Genomic DNA, 14,412 nt, shown 5'->3' on the forward strand with positions numbered 1-14,412 from the left:
CCTCATCCCTCCCACTGGAGATAATATCATTGCTTTGTGCAAAGAAATTACCCAGGAACTATTCAAAATTCAAAATATATGGCTCGGATTGGTTATGTCTTACACACGCTATATCAAAGTTGAATTGAAACCATATACCAAATTCATTTTGGGTACGTTAGTGGGTGTACTCGATTGACTATATTGTTCGAGGATGAAGTTTCAAAGCCTAACCCATATCCCATGGTGACCTACTTGACCGGCTGCTCATGCGGGTCCAGCGTTGGACCACTTATATGAAAATGAAGAAAACAAACATATTTACAGAAACATTTTCAAAAAAAAAAAAAACCAGATATAAAGATAAATAAGATATGATGAAAAGCCAGCCACATTTACTCTTTTTGTGAATTCAAATGCTGCTCAAGATTTGTGTTCATTTCTTACATGGATTGGAAATAATTTCAGTTTCTGTCAAAATCCTAGCAAATAACCAATCTACTTTCAAAATATATACTATACTTGGACTGAATTCTGACAACCAATTCACCGTACAATTGCAAAGAGAATTCTGTGTTGTTTTTTACATACAAATATCTTTGGTTCTAAACGGAAAAATGTGCTTTCCTCTTTGAGGATACATCTCCATCCAATTAGCTGTTACTAGCTAGCTGGCTCTAATGAGTACTCATAATCACATGGTTGTTCATGAAGTGCTAGGGAAAACGCCTACATGCCATCCTCTTCTTCCTTTTCTTTATTTTTACAACTAGATAAACTAGTGGACAAAATATACATGGGAGAAACACTAGAGTACTCTTAAGGGCATCACCAAGAAACACTAGAGTTCTCCCAAGAGCATCACCAAACCTTACACCTTTTCTTTTTCAAACTCAAATTTTGAGTAAAACCACTAAGAAATCTACTCCACTCCTTCACTTGAACCTATACCATGTTGAGTCTTATTCATTTTTTCACTGAAATCAAGGGAGATGCAAATTTTTACTCAAATGTGTAAGGCTATTTCTCCCCTCCTTAATGAAGCTTTTATTCAAATTTGTGCATAGATTTGGGTTTGCCTATTGGAGTGTCTAATCACCAAATGAAGTTGAGTAGGGGCCGGCTGGAGATGCTCTAAGATGGTTCAGTTTTTCTAATATGAATTATGCATGAGGTGTCTGTATGGCAGTTCCTATATTGAGTTAGATACTATAACGAAACTATAAACAAACAGACCAAAAGAATCTTACAGTTGGAGAATGGGTCTGGTCAAGGACGGAACCAGGATTTTACCCTAGCAGTGGCGAAATGTATACTAAAAAAATTTAGTGGTGGCGAGACTATATAAGTTGGGCATAAATTTTTTTTTTACATATAATGATTGCATTTTTTAAAATTCTTGTCGTGGCGGTAGCCGCTACTAAACCCCCCGATCCCATCCTTGGGTCTGGTGGCAATCCTGGAGGTTACTGTCGCGCGCCCGCATCTTTGGAGGCGACAGTTGAGGAGATGAGCTCTTCTTCATTTGCCAAGACTGGCTCTTGACACATCCCTCTTGTTTTGTTTCCTCGTTTCTCTGATTTTGGTAAAATCCATGGAGTAATCTGGCATCACTCCCTGTTGGTCCCAATCCCCAAATTGGGGCACTGACAGCCATGGTGTGTTGTTCTTCTGCAAATTACACGCACAAAAGAAGAAGAAATAAAAACATCAGTGCAATGAAGGATCGCCTATACACAACCGCATTGAAGTGCACATTCCCCCATTGTTTCCAAAGACGAAATTAAGGCAAAATAAAAGCAACCAGTATTTGTCCTGAAAGTATTTCACAAAAGTAGACAAGGGAGGTTTCTTGGAAACAAAACCCCATATTGATAACTCATATCCGTGTTTCTTTTTCACATTTGTACATTGAAAGTTTTTTTTTTTGGTACGTCAGAATGTTATACATTGAAAGTATTTGACGGGGTGGATGGGTGATCAATATATAAGGCCCATGGCCTAGATTAGCAGCCTCCATTGCACTTAGGAGGGGTGCTCGCTTAAGGTCTACTTGAGTGGTGGAGCTTACGTCATAATTTGTGACAATGGGGGCCTGCATTCGCGTACATTGAAAGTATTTGCAGATATGATGTTTATGGAGAAAACCCTTTCATATTGTCTTACTGATTTTCCAATGTCATGAAATCACGAGCAACAATTGCCGGTGTTGTGGTTCAACATGAAGGGGCCTTAAAAGTCAAATTACAGAATTTGTATACAAAATTTATGTTTGTGTAACGAAATTCTGGAGGAATAATTGCTTCAAAACACTCTTTCAGGTAAAAACAATTGAATTATCAAAACGATAAAATGATTTTAACACTCACCTTGTCAAAGTACACTCTGAAAACTTGCCTTTAGTGCTCAAAATTACACTAATAACAATTTCCAAAACATTAGAAACAAGAATTAAAAAAAATGGACCATTTCTCACATTTCGAATCGCAGTTCCATGATATATACAAAGAGCAAAATATCAGCAAAATTTGGAGAAAGTGAAATGAAAAGGAAAGAGGGACGGCAAGATATCAGCTAAATTCCAAAACCATATAAGAGCATGTACTACAGACTAGGTAAAACATGGGTTAAAAGTAAAATGAAGAGTGGAGATAAAAAAAAAACTCTCCTGCACCAGACTAGGTAAACCCGAGGCAAAATAGATTTGTCAGGAAGGCTCTCTACTTTTACCTCTCAACTGTAGCAGAGGTACAATGGAATTGATTATGTATGAATTTCATCCCTTTCTCTTATGGAGGTGCTGTCTTTATATAGACATCCTGGGAGAAGTCCCATTGGGATTGGACCCTTGGGTCTCATCTGTTCATAACAGGAATGGATGGGTGTTGGAGTGTCCTCACCCAGGACTCCTTTGTTCTTTATCAGGTTTAAGAGTCCTCTTGGTGGATTGATCTTCCGTAGCTATCCCCTAGTATTTGTAATCTCATTCTTTGGAATGAGATAAGGCCTTGGTTGTTTTTGAAGTTTGCTAAACTATTTGGGTTTCACTCATAGTGTATCTTGTAATCTTGGTCCTTAACACTTCCTTCATACGTCTGATTCTGTCCACTGTGCGAGATGTCATGTCCACCAAGCTCACCTCTTGAGCTGAGCTCGGTGCTCCTTTATGAGCCGAGGTCTGTGAGTTGTCATTCCCTTTGGGCCGGTTGGTTGAGTCTATCCTTTGTGGGCCGAATGTAGCCCTTTGGGCTCGTCTTCTTATTCATTGGGCCTTCTAAGTTGGGATGATTGTGCCAGTTGGGCTGTGACGGGCTCCTTGGTCAAGTGGTCAGGGCTTCCTCTGGGAGGTCTTCTTATCCTTATCAGTAACACTTTATTCCGCAATGTTTTCGACTAATACATCGACTCAAGTTTTGTCCACAGAGCATAAGCGTCTGTCTCCTACGCTACATGATGAAACACTTCCTGCCCAATACACTGGCGGATCAAACCTACAGCTTTTCTATTCAATTTTTTCCAATCCTCTGTTTCCGTTTCCATCGGTTTAACTCCTTTGTACTCCAAAGGGTCATACAAATTTTTCCATGCATGCATGTCCTCCATCCGCGGCTTCCACATCGCATAATTGGTTGCCGACAAAAGAACCATGGTATTCATACAAAAATCCGACATCTTGTTTTATCAACCCAAAGCAAGATAATTGCCTAAAACCAACCCTTGGTACTCCCGATCAACTCAAACAATGCCAAAATCAATGTTTCAAAGCTGTAAATTAATGTACTGGCAATTTTCGAGTTGAATATCCGCAAACTGAGCCCAGGATTGGATTCGGATTGAAAAATTCTATCAGGAACCGGTCTACACCCCACCTGAACCGGTTCTAACTGTCACTAACCCCCCTGACTGGCGCTGACCCCTCTCTGACCTGGTGCTTGACCCCTTTGAACTGCACACGTGACCATTCTAAACCTCAAATTGGTTTAAATCTTTGTGTGACCTCCTCCGGTGACGAAATTCAACCACGTCAACACCAATGTGATCGTCTCAATGAGGCGCACCTAACTCGCTGATCAAAATCAATTTTCGAGAACCTTCAATTCTGACCAAACCTTGAACCGAGCGTTAATGGCTTCTCTGTGCTCCAACGTAGCTCGAACCCAGTGCTTTAATACCACTATTGGGTCATGGCCGGACCCCGATCAACACCTCAAGCACAAGCACGAAAATAAACAAGCACCAACAAAAAAAGAGCAACACCGAATATACGTGGTTCGGCCAAGCAACTGGCCTACATCCACGAGGAGGGGGGTTTCACTATATTGAGAAATTTCACCGGTGAGATTCGCTTCACAATCACTCACACTCTCCTCTCAATACAATGTCACACAACTCTCACTCTCTCTCTCTCGGTCTCTCCTGCTTTCTATCTTTTCCAGCCACCACACACAACACACTACCCTAGTGTTTTACAAAAGAGAACAAAGCTGGGCCTATCCAGCCCATCACCAAAAATAGGCCCAACGGGGTGGACGCAATAGTTACCACTGTTGGGTCGTGACCCCAACCTCGATCCACACCTCTAAGCACAAGCACGAAATAACAAACCAAGCACAAACGAGAGATCCAAGGAAAAAACTTGTTGTATATATATATGTACACATATACAATTGAAAAAACCTCACCAGGATAGCCACAAACCAGCTTCCCCACTCCTCTCTCTCTCTCTCTCTCTCTCCGATCCGATCCGATCCGGTGGCTCTCCGACAATCTCTCCGGGCATCTCCGAGGAGCCCCACTCTTCCCGTTGGGGGAGCTCTTACACTCACACTCTCTCTTGCCGTCTCTCTGTCTCGGCACACACACTGCCTTTCGGCAGTCAACAATATAAGGGGAGAAGACCAAGGGGAGTAATCCCCTACACACATACACCACACTAGGGTGTACCCCAACAAAAATAAGGAATTTCGCAAATAAAAAGTAAGTACGACCAATTTGCAAAAAAAAGAAGAAGAAAAAGAGCGTGTATCTGTCTTCAACGTTCTTTGAACATGTCATGTGCTTCACATGGTATTTTCCATCCAAAATTTTAACCGAATACTCCATCCAAAATTTTACTTAACAGAATACTAATGGGTGGTGGTAAGTGCCAAAATGCAATTGGGTTAAGGAGTGTTAAGAAAATGAATTCAACATTACTTGGAAGTGGAATGGGTGATCACTTAATAACATTTGGAACCTCTCCACTCATTGCTAATTGGTTTTGAGATGAACATAAAGTTTCTACATGGTATCAAAGCGGGGCCCGTTCCACCCCACATTTTATAAAATTCACAATCCACACCCCACGATGACAGACCAACAAAAGGGCTGCACGATGATAGGACCCAAAAGTGGTCACACGTGACAGACCTCAAATGCGGCTGCACGTGAGGGGGGATGCTAAGGAAATGAATCTCACATTGTTTGGGAGTGAAATGTGTGATCACTTAATAACATTTGGGACCTCTCTACTCATTGCCAATTGGTTTTGAGATGGACATAAAGTTTCTACATGGTATCGTTAAGGAAATGAATTCCACATTGCTTGGGAGTGGAATGAGTGATCACTTAATAACATTTGGGATCTCTTCACTCATTGCTAATTGGTTTTGAGATGGACATAAAGTTTCTACATGGTATCAGAGCGGGGCCCGTTCCACTCCACATTTTATAAAATTCTAAATCCACACCCCACGATGACAGATCAGCAAAAAGGCTGCACGATGATAGGACCCAAAAGTGGCTACACGTGACAGACCTCAAACGCGGCTGAACATGAAGGGAGATGTTAAGAAAATAAGAGTCCCACATTGCTTGGGTGTGGAATGGATGATCACTTAATAACATTTGGGACCTCTCCACTCATTGCCAATTGATTTTGAGATTGATATAAAGTTTTTACAAGGAGGTTAAGTGTCTTGAGTTCATACATCAAGTGGGTAACTCGTAAACGGGTCATAGTTCCAGGGGGTTTAAAAGTAATTTTTCTCATTGATGAATTAGCATAAGATGGGGAAGGGTAATGTGAAGAAATCATTATGTTCGACAGCATTGATCAATCTTTGTTCACGTTTATCTAATTCCACTACTCATCTAGTCATAAACGGGTTATATATGCTTGCTGCCTTTTTTGATTTGGCTAAATCCAATTCCACTACTCATCTAGTCGTCTTCATGTTCATTTTTCTTACACATTCTTTTTGTTTGTTCATTTTGGTATCAGATACGACATGGATGTTAAGGCTCCGTTCCGGAAACCTTCTTAAAAAATAAGTACTTATTTTGCCACTTCTTATTCAAAAATAAGAAGGGTCATTCCACAAAATCCAAATAAAAAGTTCTTTCCACATTTTCAAACTCAAAAATAATGTAAATGAAAAAAAAAATCAATTTTTTTGCACCGTATTAAAGATCTCAACGAGATCTATCAAACAAGATTCATAGTGGTAGGAAAATTATTTGCGTAAACACATGATTTTTGAGCTTGAAGTTGCCTTATACAAAAAATAAAACTGTTGCTATGATAATGGGCGCCGGCGGAGGGAAATCGTACTGGCAGTCGCGCTGGGCCGTCTTCGGCCACCGGATGGCTGATCCGAGCCGTCCAAAAATTCTAAAAAAAAAAACCGAGGGGGCTAACGCAAGAATCAACGGCATTCGAGGTGTGTAGGGTGCTTGATCCGAGCACCCATTTTCCGTGTATATATGATCAAGCACCCTACACGGAAATTGGGTGCTCGGATCAAGCACCCTACACACCTCGGATGCCGTTGATTCCCGCGATAATCCCCTTGTTTTTTTTTTTTTTAGAATTTTTGGACGGTTTGGATCGGCCGTCCGGTGGCCGGAGACGGCCCGGCGCGGCCACCGGTATGATTTCCCTCCTCAGCCGGTCGGTGCCTATACAAATTCTTCCAAAATAAGTATCACCCTTCTTATTTTCCGGAACAAACCTTTTTATTACATAAAAAATAAGTTCTTATTTTGTTTCCGGAACGGAGCCAAGTATTCCTATCATTGTCGGCAAGATGATAGCATTATCCCAGAGAAGGACAAAGGGCAGTATGATGGCTTTTATATTGATCTGCGGATGTGTCATAAACTGAGGAAGCTTGAGGACAACAACGAAGTAAAGCTGGGCACAGTGCGTTCTGTATTTAATGTGGATCGCAGTGAATTTCTAGCAGGGGATAAACTCAGGTACCTCATGTATACCTGGTTACCTTTTGGATATGTACCAGATGACAGTGTTAAGGACTTAATAGTAGACGAGGTGCACAGATTTGGGTGTTCAATGCTGGACTTAGGCTTGAAGCCATTGCCGCTTCTTGTGGATGTTGGGATTAGCATGTTGCAGTTACCTGGTGAGAGTGGAGATGAGGGGATTGCCAGGGCTATGACAGAAATGGATGTTTGGAACTGGGTGCCTGCCACTAAAGCATCTATTGGAGCATTAGAGGAAGTGGCTTTTGATGGTTTGTGGTCGGTTAAGGAATGTAAGCGGTGCTCAAAGACCCTTGCAGTGGGGAAGCTTGCTTGTATGCCGTGCTCTCATGTATTTCATCGGGAATGTATTTATGGGTGGCTGGCGGTTATCCACATGTGTCCGATTTGCCGCTATACCATGCCCTGCTGATTTAATTGGTAAATTAGTTGATTGTTATTGTGTGTGTGTTTTTTTTTTGAAGTATTGTTATCATTGGTTGCTAGTAACTTGATAGGGACATGTGGTGGCTGAACAAGAAGTTTCTATGTGATGTTTCTTTTGGTTTGGTTATGAATCTATTTCCTCACAAAAAAATATGGGCGAGTGTGATGATGGTATTGGGCTAGGAATGCTTGAACAGGGCAAAGGGGTGGTGGTGAATGTTACTTTATTATCTTGGAAATGAATTTGATTTAAAATCACTGTTTTCTGATCCGTCCTCTTAAAAGTTTAGTTGATCAGTGTTGAAACAACCCCTCTGGTCCATAGACAACCCCTCTGGTCCAACTGGATGCTAGGTTAAGCCTTTTTCTATAGACTAGTTGCCCTTACAACGTGCCTTAGATGCTAGGCCAAGCCTTTTTCTATCAAATGCAACCAGCCGAGATTCTTTGTTCAATTTTAGGAGGGACTTCTGAGAGGAATTATGGTCAGCAAGCTATGAAAACACGAAAACGAGCGTGTGAATTCCTAGCGTAGATCTTTTGGCGAATGAGAAGCTAGTATGAAAGATTTAGCTAATCAACATTGCATTTTAGAGTGCTCAGTGTATATATATGTATATACTAGCAAGTATTCAAGGTGACTAAAATATTTTTCATCTAAAATATTTTTTTTAAAAACAAACTTCAAACTTTTATTTTCCGGTGTTTAGTTGGCACTTGAAAAATATTTTTAGAAATCGGCAAAATAGTGTAGAGAGAGAGGAGGGGCTTAAATGGTAGAAAGATCTGAGAATATTAGAATTGAACATAGGTTATGACTGATAATTGATGAAACTGATCAGTGAGAATTGCAGTAGAATGTAGCAGATTCATTTCGAAAAATAATTTACAAAAGATTTAAGGGTAAGTCATTTTCATCCAATTAATGGAAAATATTTTATATGTAAAATATTTTTCTCATTTTTTACACAACCAAACACCAAAAAAATAGGTAAAACATTTTACCAAAAATATTTTATGCCCAAACAAACGGAGCCTTAATGTGCAAATTAAGAATGTGGTCAAGTAGAAATTACTGTAGTCTAGGCAAAGTGGAAGCCATAGTCAGCAAGAACTCATATCGAAAAACTCGTAATACATATAGCTCAGCCTAAGAAGAATGTCCTTGGTTGCATACCTGTAAATAGTAGTGCTTTCCCACCAGCTTACTTGATTCTTATGGCTATAGAATAATCAACTTAGACTTTTGGTTTGTGCCTCCAAAATTCCTCGACTTCGGACCAACATAGTTAATTTGTATGGTTAAAAATAGGTGAAGAATTAAACTGAATGATATGATACTTCTATTTCTTTGGAACTGATTTTCTTGGAGGAAGCTAATTAAGAAATTAGTCAGATAAAAATAAGCTGCTGTACGTGCTTAGCCTGAAATATCTTCTTCAGCTAGGTCTTTGAAACCGTATAGTTATTTTATTGAGCCTAGTAGAGGTACACGTGCAATCTACAAGCGAGGAAAAATAGTTGCAACCTTGTGCTTGTCATTTTCTTTTGAAATCCTTAATCTCGAATTTACTTTTCAACACAAGGAATAACTACTCATGTATGTATGCATGTAACAATTTGAAACCTCTCCAATACATGCAATTGTTTAAGTTAATTTCCGTAATTCTTGTTGCAAAATCTAACCATTGCAATGGTCAGCCTGTCAGGTGTACGTGGGCTTAACATTGATCATCTAGTTCTTTGGAACAGTAAACCTTTTCTTATTTTCTCAAGCCCGGCTGCAATATTTGATACCTGGATTCATTGTTCCAAATCGATCAAGATGAGAAACAAATGGATGTTCTTCGATTACATGCCGGTTACTGTAGCAAAAGAGATACGTACCACAATGAGAAGGATAAGAAATTGTATCAAGAACATTAAACTCATGAGCTGTTAAACTCATGATAGTAGCAATGTAAATCTGAATAAACTTTTTTTTTTTCTTGGTTCGATCGGCAAATCTGAACAACCTTTTCTCCATCTTTTTGAAATGTTGTTAGTCTTGATATTTGGTTGTACGTAGTTTGACAGTCTTCAGTAGCTTTAGGCTTTAGTCTAAAAGTGTATAGTAGTTTGTCTGTAAACTACTGTAGCAATTATATGTGTGTTACTGTGTTGTGATGCGTGCAGTGATGTAAGCAGATGTCTTGGCTGCCTATATATAGCTGAGATATTCTCACCGTTGAAAGGAAGTAAAGGAGATATCAGTTCAAGTTAATAATATCAGTGTACTCCTCATACAACTCTACTCTAGTATTCTCTCTCTCTCGTGATCCTAACCTACTTTGTGTTTGTACCCACTTAGTGTCTGAAAACTTGGTATCAGAGCCATGTCTTCCATTCTAGCTTAAACCCTCTTCTAGGAACTTCTTTTCCAAAACTACTTCAAATCTTTTCTAAAAGGAAAACTTGAAGCGTATGCTCTGTGGTTGCCTTCACAGGATCCTCCACATCAGAAACTTCATCAACTATTTTGGTTAAAAGAATTTTGTATCGGTGGGTTAAAGTACCTTGAGACTTTTGGCTATTGAGCAGTGTGTCTCGGTTTATCTACCCTGGTATACAAAATTTTATTAATCAAAATTTGGTTGAAGTCTTTTACGATTGGAAAAGAAAAGGTTTGTTGTACTGAGGAAAAAAGGAGAACCCAGAATTCTACTTTTAAAAATGAATCACCTGTTTACCACCCACTCCTCTGCTTCGTCATCCTTAGTCCCTTCATCTTCCTCCACCAGTAGAAATTCCTCATCTTCTTCTTCTAATCTAGAATATTTGTATGAGTTTGAATACCTACCTGATGATAGTAAGGTTCCTCTTACTGATCTTCCTTTCCTAAATCCCTATAATGCTTTTGTCAGACCACAAACTTCTGTAAAAAAGACCGTCACCCAACTTTTCTCCACAAAACGCCCAACCTCCGTAACAGAGTATGTTCAAGCCTCTAAATTTGATCAGTGCTTCATAGCAGCCACTGAAGCTGAACAACTTTTACCTTTGGAAATCCCGGTTGATTTGCCTCGTCTTTGGCAACAACAAGGATTTACCCATCTTCACTTTGGAGCAATCCGACTTGCTGTCACTTTCCATGGTAGAAAAGGTTTGCCTGTTACGTCCAGACTTGCTCTGGTCGATACCCGGTTTTTACAGTATCAGCACGCATGCATCGCTACAGTTCAAACCACTCTAAATGCTGGAACTGTGATTTTTACCTTTTACCCCAATTTCAACATGCCATTAGCAGATCCTCATCTGCTATCCGCCTTGAAGGTCCAAGTTCAAATTGGTGGTGCCTCCCAAATCTCCTCCACATATGCAGCCACCCTTCACTACCAAATGGCCTACCGTCTCCAAAACCATGCTTTTGACATGTCCTTACCATCCTCCACAGATGAAGCCCTTTTTCTCACCATAAACGCACCTCACCAAGCTTCTTGTGTCCATGTACCCCGACAAATTTCCCGTCCTGAGCTTCTCAAGCTTCTCCCAGAATCTTGGGTTACAGCTTATGAGAAAAACCAAAACAAGCCCATACCTGTCCAAACATCCAACCCAACTTTCATCACCAAACCTGATGGTACCGTGGAAATTACTTTTCCAAAAGAAACCTCTGCCTCATCTTCAACCCATCCTGTTATTTTTCCTTCGAGAATTAACATGTTTGTGGATGGTTCTAGGCCTGGTCCTCCAATTAAATATTTTGATCCCAGTGGCCTTCCAGTCTTCTATTTCAAAAATCCAAAAACAGGTCATTGTTATTTTGATACCTGTGACTGTGATGATTGTCTAGAAGACAGTCTCTTAGAAGATGACGAGGATTTTGAAGATCCAAGTCCCATATGTCCTTCTTCACCTCCCACTCCTTGTAAATCTCCACCTCTTCCTCAACCTCCATCTGATGATGGTTCGTCGAGTCAACCGAGTGGATGTTTCATGTTCACCTCATCCCCTTCCTGGACAGAAGCAGATTTTCCTCCTTTGGAATTTCATAATTCCCAAGAAAGAACGACCCATCGGCATAAAATTCCAGATTCTACTACCATTCTCCTTGATGGTAGTACCAAAGCAGTGTCAGCAGCAGAAGCAGCCATAAATTGGCAATCAGCAAATTCTCTGGCTCAAAACAAAATTCTCCAAAGGATTTCTCTCTCTCAGCAAAATTTGGAAAATGTTGTCCATAAGAAGTTATCAACCTTGGAACTTCTTATCAGAGATTTGCAGCAGAAAATTCAACAGGTTCACCAAGAACTTCTTCAGATGGCTTACGCCAACCAAGCATTCTCAGCAGCTTTTTCCCATAAGGATGCTGAAATGAGGCATCTCAAGAACCAGCTTCACTCACTTCAGGCTCAGCAGTATTCTCAACAGAAAAATCCATTTGATATGGTCTCAGCTTATCCCCAACAAAGTTTCTCTGGGTATCCTCAAATGTCTCAACCCTTACCATTAAACCCTACCTCAATATTTGGTGATTCAAGCTCCAGTCTCTTTGGAAACCCGTCGGCTTTCCTTCCTCCACCAAAAAGACCATCTCCACCAAAACTTCCTTTCCCAAAGCCCCAGATAAAACCTACCCAACCTCCGGTAGTCATGTCTCCACCATCTACCTCTACTACGGCACCAGATACCTCCACTTCTTCTAAACTATCAGATCCACCATCTGACCCAAATTCCAAATTACCCCAATTAATGGTTCAACCAACATCTAGCCCTGCTAAAAATCCAATCTCCACTCTCCTACATACCTTAGCCACTATACCTGAAACCCCATTTCCTGAACCAACCATTGAGTTTGATTCAGATACTGAATCCACAGACTCTATGCCCATTCCTCATGTTTTCATGATGAACCCTGAAAATCCGGAAGAACATGTTGAAGATCCCATCATTGAAGAAGGTCCTGAGTTTGAAACACCTCCTGAAATTCCAACCTTTGATTCCTTCTCCCATGCCAATATTCATACCCAAGGATTCTCTTTTGATACCATTCCCCCATCAAAATGGTTGGATAAACTTTATGAGATTCATGCTTGGTGCACAGCTGCTATGCTCTCTCCTAATGCTACACTCAGTGATGTCATTACTAAGTGTACAGCAAAATTCCTTGGCCGTCTCCGTCAATGGTTCTTAGCTCTCGGTGAATACCGACAGTTACAGCTCAAACAGCTGCCAACTCTTGATCAATTCATCTCAGTTCTGCATACTGAGTTTCTTGGAGACCACAACAACACAAAGGAATTCGTTCGAGAAGAATATCTCAGTATGAGATGCTGTTCATTTAAAAGGAAAGATCTCGAGACTCACTATGACCGTATGTCTCAGAGATTTTATCTTCTCAACGGAATGGATGATGTCAATCTCAAGCAAGCTTTTCTCAATTCCCTTCCAGAACCATTGGGAAATGAGACAACAAGGCTCCTCCAGACAAAAGGATTGACGCTGAACTCAACCTCTCTTGGCGGTATATATCAGCACTCTTTGATTGCTTTGGAAAAATTGTGCAATCACCAGAAATTCCTCAGAACTCTTGAAGAACAGGGAAAACTTCTTGGTAAAGCATGTGATCGTCCTGACCTATCTATAAAGTGCAAAGACAAGAAGTGCACTTGCCGTCCTTCATACCGGAAGTCTAAACACTTTCAGAAATGGAAGTTTCAATCTCCTGGCAAGTTTTCAAAGTTTCCAAAATCTGGCAAGTTCCCACGCCGGAGAAAATGGAAATTTTTCAAGAAGAAAAAGTTCAGAGGGCAGCGAAAGTCTGATCGCTGCTACATATGCGGAAAGAAGGGGCACTATGCAAAACAGTGTCCAAATAAGGCAGCAAGAGACAAAATGGTGAACTCTTTGGCTCTCATTGATGATGATCTTAAAGATGCTGATGTAGAATCACTATTTTCTATCGACGATGAAGCAACAGATGAAGCAGTCCTTGCATTTACCTTTGATGATTCAGACGATTCCTCAGAATCAAGTGACTCATCTGATGATCCTGACTTATTCCCTTATGAAGTCCAAACAATTGGGTTCCCCAACATCATGTTGGCTCAACCTTTAGCCAAGGTCAAAATCTTGCTTGGAAAATATGAGAAACCCATACCAGTTATCGCTTTCTTTGATACTGGTGCAGCAGCCTCCATTCTCAACCCAGCAATACTCCCCAGGTCTTACTGGCAGTCTTGTTTCAGACCCTTTACAGCAGCCAATGGAGAAACATTTGTTATCACTCTGATAAGTAAACCTATTATCATTCAACTCTTCCCTGAATACACCATAAAACATCAAGTCTATGGTTCTGATCTCCCAGGAAAAGATTTATTGTTAGGCTTTGATATTCTCCAAAATCTCAGCAAAGTTTCTTGGCTCAAAAAAGGTTTGAAATACAAAAATTACTTGTTACCCTGGACCACCCAACCAAATCTCTTTTCCATAGAAACTTTCTCCACCATTAAAGAAGCCATAATCCAAACTTCCTGTGCTGAATCTCATTCCCAGTTCCTCACCAAATGTTCTAACCCACTTTGGAAAAATCCAGAATTCTTCATTTCTCTTCCCTTTAAGAAAAATGAAGACATTAACCCCACCAAAGCTACCCATCATGGAATGAACCCAGAACACTACCAGCTTGCTCTTCAAGAACTTCAGCAACTTCAATCAGAAGGTTTGATTGAGCCCACAACCTCTCAGTGGGCATGTGAAGCATTT

At 40.4% G+C, this 14,412-nt stretch overlaps 1 protein-coding gene and 1 non-coding gene across 2 annotated transcripts; both read left to right on the forward strand.

Annotated features, from left to right (window-relative positions):
• Positions 1–1,935: 1,935 nt before the first annotated feature.
• On the forward strand, positions 1,936–2,093 carry LOC131318311 (U1 spliceosomal RNA). Its single transcript, XR_009197635.1, has one exon. It is a non-coding gene; the product is annotated as a U1 spliceosomal RNA (small nuclear RNA).
• Positions 2,094–5,108: 3,015 nt separating this feature from the next.
• On the forward strand, positions 5,109–7,654 carry LOC131317135 (uncharacterized). The gene is made up of 2 exons (XM_058346704.1): positions 5,109–5,190; positions 7,065–7,654. Exons 1-2 carry the CDS (start codon positions 5,109–5,111, stop codon positions 7,652–7,654), a joined length of 672 nt encoding a protein of 223 aa, XP_058202687.1.
• Positions 7,655–14,412: the final 6,758 nt, after the last annotated feature.

The sequence above is a fragment of the Rhododendron vialii genome, chromosome 2a (genome assembly GCF_030253575.1).
Source record: "Rhododendron vialii isolate Sample 1 chromosome 2a, ASM3025357v1".
In the NCBI taxonomy this organism is placed as follows: Eukaryota; Viridiplantae; Streptophyta; class Magnoliopsida; order Ericales; family Ericaceae; genus Rhododendron; species Rhododendron vialii.

Bases quoted from the DNA above. Each gene is read 5' to 3' on its own strand.
- LOC131317135 (XM_058346704.1), top strand. From the start codon at position 5,109: ATGGGTGGTGGTAAGTGCCAAAATGCAATTGGGTTAAGGAGTGTTAAG. The intron at 5,191-7,064 runs GTGATCACTTAA...GCATTATCCCAG, and splicing joins ATTACTTGGAAGTGGAATGG to AGAAGGACAAAGGGCAGTAT.